This window comes from Helicoverpa zea, chromosome 6, assembly GCF_022581195.2.
Source record: "Helicoverpa zea isolate HzStark_Cry1AcR chromosome 6, ilHelZeax1.1, whole genome shotgun sequence".
Classification (NCBI taxonomy): domain Eukaryota; kingdom Metazoa; phylum Arthropoda; class Insecta; order Lepidoptera; family Noctuidae; genus Helicoverpa; species Helicoverpa zea.
The window spans coordinates 7,941,908-7,948,191 of NC_061457.1; the positions used below are offsets into that span (position 1 = coordinate 7,941,908).

The 6,284-nt window shown below is 37.0% G+C and overlaps 1 protein-coding gene across 1 annotated transcript; it reads left to right on the plus strand.

Annotated features, from left to right (window-relative positions):
- The first annotated feature begins 4,700 nt into the window (after positions 1 to 4,700).
- On the plus strand, positions 4,701 to 6,284 carry LOC124631422. The gene is made up of 2 exons (XM_047165803.1): positions 4,701 to 4,881; positions 5,317 to 6,284. Exons 1-2 carry the CDS (start codon positions 4,758 to 4,760, stop codon positions 6,282 to 6,284), a joined length of 1,092 nt encoding a protein of 363 aa, XP_047021759.1. The 5' UTR covers positions 4,701 to 4,757.

Below are 6,284 nucleotides of genomic sequence, written 5' to 3' on the forward strand. Positions count from 1 at the left end.
CGCGGGTCTTATTCGTGTACTCCAGTGGAAACGTAGACCCACGTTGACAGCGTTGAGCTATGTAACCGCCTATTCGAGCAAGCCACGCGTGTATCAATGACGTCAGTTCATGCGTAGCCTCTCCGTGGGTTGCAGTGGACACAACCACATACATTTTCTTACAAAGCGAAGCTTAATACACGTGCGTAGCCTCTCCGTGCACCGCGGTGGAGCCGCGCCTTTATGTAATTACCGCATGTGCTAAAATTAATACCTTCGTATGTTCAACCACAAATAATTATTCAATGCTTCGGTAACCTAATTAGGTTTACATACAATTTATTTGCATATTTACGCATTGTTTATTCTTCAAAAAATATTACATTGATTCTAAATAAAACAATTACTAGTCTTAATATATTCAGAGGTCAGTTTACCTAAATGCTTTAAATATCCCGAAGCTGGGGTATTTATAAATCACAATGCGGCTTTTAAAATACATGATGTAATCTTTTCAGATGAAATGTCTTGTGTGCACAAGGGTCGCACATATATGCCCCGAAAACAGAATTTAAATTGAACAATGGATCGTAAACAAAAAGCATTAGTCAAAAGGATCTTGGGCTTGAAAAGTACCCGCGGGTCATCATATTTATAAGACGATTGTACTTTTTTCTTTCGTTTAGTTAGAGTAGGTCCCATATAGCTTCGTTAAAGTAAAAAAATATTCACACAAAACTTTTTCAATTCTATAGGTATTTGAAATATTTTTTACATATTTTACTTATTTAATTAAAGCACTACTACATGAATCCTAAACCTCCTTCTATACAGGGTGTTTGGCGCATGGACCGACACAATTTTTTGGGGGATTCGTGAGGCCATGTACTAGTTTTCACTCATAGACCCAATGTCCTATATGTCACTGTATTCGAGATACGATTTTTTTTGTTTGTTTTTAAAAATTACCGGAACTATCACCTTTAAAACGCTATAACTTTTCAGTCTGTTGTCGAATTTACACCAAATCACTTTCATTGCGTTCTCTGATGTATTATTATTCCAAATAAAACATAAATTCATAGCACTAGATGGAAAAAAAATACTTGTTGAGCTTCCAAAGTCTTAAAAATGAAAAAACGTATGAAAAATGTCAAATTCAAAATTAATTATAAAAAAAAGTAAAAGCTTTTATGAACTTCATTTAATAAAAAAAAAATGCCTACTTAATACCCTTTCCAACGATATGCCACATGGGTGTGAAATCATTAATAATGTCGTCACAAACCTAAAGGTACACATTAACCAGTGCCAGGGTAATGAAAACACAAAAATGTTTTAAAATGTTTTAATTAAATTTAAGTTATAAATTATGTTCAAAATGACTGCCTCTGTTGCGAATGCATGCACGGCATCTTTTTCTAATTTCTACAGTCGTCGTCCTCAGTCGCATTTCTGCTTTCATAATTTCAAAGGCGCAATTTATTCTTTCGATTAAAATTTCTCTTGTGGGTACTTCAGTCGCATACACAATTTCTTTTGCACGGCCCCAGACATAAAAATCCAAGGGCGTCAGGTCTGGTGAACGTGCAGGCCAAGGAATTGGGCCGCCTCTTCCGATCCATGAATTTGGAAAACAGTTGTCCAAATGTTCTCGCACGTCTCGCTGGTAATGTGCTGGACAGCCATCATTTTGGAAAATAATTGGTTCTCCATCTAATACTGGTAATACCAATTCAGGTAAATCTTCGAGTAAAAAATTCAAATAATTTTCTCCGGTCAGGCGCTCTGGTAAGAAATGTGGACCGATCAGGTGTCTTCCAATAACCCCCGCCCAAACGTTTACACTAAACTTAGTTTGAAAGGAACTTTGTCTTTTCTTGCGGGGATTTTGTCTTTTTTGCGCCCAATGGTGAAGGTTGTGGAGATTCACAATTCCCTCGTGATTAAAATTGGATTCATCAGTCCACAAAATTCTTTTTAAAAAATTTGTATCATCTACGTCCGTATGCATCATAAATCGGCAAAAATCGAGCCGTCTCCTGTGATCATCATCTATGAGACCTAGAACAATCCATTAAAGACTGGTAAAAATTCACTTTTTGAATGGCAAAAACTAACATAAATTTAAAAGATAAAATTAGAAAAAATAAAAGTTACTAGGTATTTATTTGAAAAACGAACCAGTAAAGCTACAAGGATATTTGTAAACGTTTAAAATAAGTGTATGGTTAAAACCATTTTAAAATACAAGTTTTTTGGGTGCAAAATTTCAGCACAATAAGGTCGAAGATAACTGGTTCAAAATTTAGTTTTACGATTTCGCCTGATAAAATAAATAAAGTACTTAACGTACCTTGAACAGAAGTGTAGTGATACGCATGCTTTCCATTTTCCCGAAGAACTGACCAAACTTTCCAAACCGACAAGTGAAGTCTTTCAGCTACAACTCGAATACTTGTCGTTGGATCCTCATCAAAAGCTTGCAAAATGCTTTCATCAATTACAACATTATGTTGCCTCACATTAACGCGAGGCTCTTGGAAATTTATGTTTCCAGTCTCCCTCAGACGTCGATAGGTTGTAGCAAACGTCTCGTGGTGTGGTATACGCCGGTTAGGATAACGCTGCTGGTAAATTCTACGCGCTTCACGAGCGTTACAATTAGCGCTGCCATATGCCAACAACATGTCAGCATACTCTTCGTTGCTGAAGTTAGGCATTGTAACAAGCACGGTGAATACACCAACAGTTTAACAGAAAAGTTCAACAAACAAAACTTAACAAAAACAAACTTTAACAAAAAACAACGAAATAGGAAAACGTGAAATACACGGACACTTCCGATAGCAGAGATAGTCAAATCTCGACTAAACAAGGATCACATAACAAACTCCAACCCAATGATAGACAAAGACAAGAGATATTTTTCATGCGTAAGAAAGAGACAGGCAGTTTACCTGCCAATTACCTGCTTACCATTGTTCTATCAAACGGGTTCGTTGTTAGAGACGTTAGAGTGCGTGTTCGTTCCTGCTCTGATTTTGACGACATTATTAATGATTTCACACCCATGTGGCATATCGTTGGAAAGGGTATTAAGTAGGCAATTTTTTTTTATTAAACGAAGTTCATAAAAGCTTTTACTTTTTTTTATAATTAATTTTGAATTTGACATTTTTCATACGTTTTTTCATTTTTAAGAGTTTGGAAGCTCAACAAGTATTTTTTTTCCATCTAGTGCTATGAATTTATGTTTTATTTGGAATAATAATACATCAGAGAACGCAATGAAAGTGATTTGGTGTAAATTCGACAACAGACTGAAAAGTTATAGCGTTTTAAAGGTGATAGTTCCGGTAATTTTTAAAAACAAACAAAAAAAATCGTATCTCGAATACAGTGACATATAGGACATTGGGTCTATGAGTGAAAACTAGTACATGGCCTCACGAATCCCCCAAAAATTTTTGTCGGTCCATGCGCCAAACACCCTGTATAATGTATCAAACAAAATGTAAAATTATTGAAAAGAATATGTTAACCAGGATGTTATTAAAAATAATATGGGAGTGATCCAAAATTATAATGATGCAGGAAAATCAAATTTCCCATTATTCACGCAATGAATACTCCCGGAATTACTTTAAAAGGGAACGGTAATGTACGTGCCTACAACACCTTTCGTAACAAGAGTATCTGTGTTCAACATAATATTATACATTAATTATTGTTCAGCCACACCTTTACCTAAATTAATTATATCGCATCGAACCCTTGAAATACCACCGTTATTTTATGATTTGTCTTGGCCGATGAAAATAATAGTTCGAATTATCTTCTTTCCCAATGTACCTACAATAAAGCTCTTCATTACTTCTCCAAATTTCATCTGGTTTTAAATATAAAATAATTTCATCGCAACCGGCACATACATAAATGCAATATTGTAGCGAGATTCATCATCGAAAGATACGATTCTGATTACTTCCAAAATTAATTTTGGTTTGCACATAAAATTAATAATCAGTGGATGACTTGTGTAATACTCATGCTTTTAAGGTACCCAAAGATGTAACTTAACCTTCCGAAGGTATTAGTGTAAGAATTTCTGGAACGGTTCCAAAGATTTTTACATTACATTTTTAAGACTCCCAGTTTGTTCCTTCAAACCCAGATCTCACAAACTTATATTATGATCACACTATTCGATTTCCTCTCAGATGAGACATAGAGATATCTCTTTTACGACATTTCCAAAGAAGACATTATCTAAAGCTGCAGTCAGCAGATCTCACAGACACTGCACATTGCACAATCGCTAGATATCTTTGTCACTTACCCATGTATTTTGGTACATTTTTGATTTTTACCCTAAATGTCTCTTTAGAGAATCTTTGTTTTTTTTTTTTAGATTTGGAGTACTCTAACAACAAAATGCTTATGTAATTTACCGAAATGCCCAAACACCTTTGCGCTGATGATCATCGATTGAAAAATAAGGTTAGATAAAAACTTTCGTAAATGAAAAAAGACATTTAAGTTATTAATTATACTCAGGCTTCGTCCTCGGGATTAGCAAATAATACTTGTAGTACCGCCTAGTGTAGCCATTCACGCACTTTATTTGAGGGTAGATAAAAAAATAAATAAAAAGTCACTTCTGTCACCGAGGTGGGAGTTCTCCTGTCACGCGTCATTCGCTTTTTAGTGCTCGCCACGATCGCACATCGTGTCTTCCCACTGTTAAATAGTGTTAAAAAGTGTTAATAAATAACATGCCGAAACGTAAAAGTGAAGAAAGTTGTGATAAATTATTTAAGAAACTCAAGAAATTGGAGAAAAAACTACGACGACGTTGTCGCAGCCGATCTTCGAGTTCATCAAGGTCCGGTATTCAAGGTCAGTTCACAATTAATTATATTATCAGGTATCATGTGCCTATTGTGAATGAGTGTTAATTTAAATGTTGCAAATGATCTTTGTAAAATCATAATCGACAAAAAATTGTTATACCCCCTGGAACTTATTTTTTTTTATTTCTAACTGTTTTTTTCTGCTGGGTTTGCGTGCTTCTCTTTGGAGATGATACTACCCGTTTAATTAGTTTTGCGGACAGTATTGTAGGACTGTTTCTTAACTAATAAGCAGACAATGACATTTTCTAAATACCTACATACCTATTATTTATTAGAGTGTATGTACAGTACATGGTCTTTAATGTTACCGATTCGGGTTTGCGTACTTCTCTTTGGAGCTGTACTACCCAATAAATTAGTTTTGCGAACAGTACTTTGGTCTGTTTCTTAACTAATAAATATCGTATATCGGTTACAGAAGAACATGTGGCTTATAGCGAGGACTGCGAGAATAACATTGTTGAATTGCTCGACGGAAGCAACCTGTCTAATGTGGAAGCTGTCAGCGGCGGCGATGCCGACCCGCTTCCGGAGTGCACCGCGAGCCAAGCTGCGGAGCCCGTCGTAGCCGCTGGTACCAGCGCGACGCCTACTGACAATGCGCTTTCTTGTGCAGAATCCGCGGATGCAATACCAGAGAGCGTGATACTTGATATACTAGGTGAAGATCCTACCATATCGAATACTTACGGACCCGAAGTACAAAAGGACTTAGCAGTCAGATTGGAGCATATTGCCACGCATGGACTGACTAAGGAGCTCCGCAAGGATCTACAAGACAAGTATCTGTTGCCGAACAACTGCAGATTAATTAACGCGCCCGGCCTGAACGCTGAAATAAAAGCCGCTGTTTCCGATGTTAACATCAAACGGGATAGAAACATCGAATTTAGACAAAAACAGACTGCTACAGCTATAGCATGTCTGAGTCAAGCAATAAATAAACTTATTTCTAAAAATAACGCAGATCCAGAATTAACAAAAATGTTAATGGACTCGGAACGTATATTATGCGATTTGCAATACAATGATTCAGTTATCAGAAGGAATTTCATTTTATCTTCATTGAATAAGGATATGAAGGACCAACTGCTTAACACCAAGCCGGATAATTTATTGTTTGGTCAAAACCTGTCCGAAACGATAAAGACGGCTAAAGCCATTACTAGATCAGGCGCCGATTTGAAGACGCCAGTGCAGAAGCCTCAGGCAAGTAATAAGAAGCCACCGGCATCGACATCGACACCCAGGAATTTAAACTGGAAGGGCCCCTTCCCCCCACGGAAACAGCCGAATCAACCGAAGGCGAAGGGGCCACCTCCGAGCAGTCGGCCATCGAGCTCATCGAGACACTCGCAGCAACCGCCGAAGCGCAGCCGCCGCTAG

Coding starts and splice junctions, on each gene's coding strand:
- LOC124631422 (XM_047165803.1), top strand. CDS start 4,758: ATGCCGAAACGTAAAAGTGAAGAAAGTTGTGATAAATTATTTAAGAAA. Junction 4,882..5,316: donor ATCAAGGTCCGGTATTCAAG/GTCAGTTCACAA, acceptor TATCGGTTACAG/AAGAACATGTGGCTTATAGC.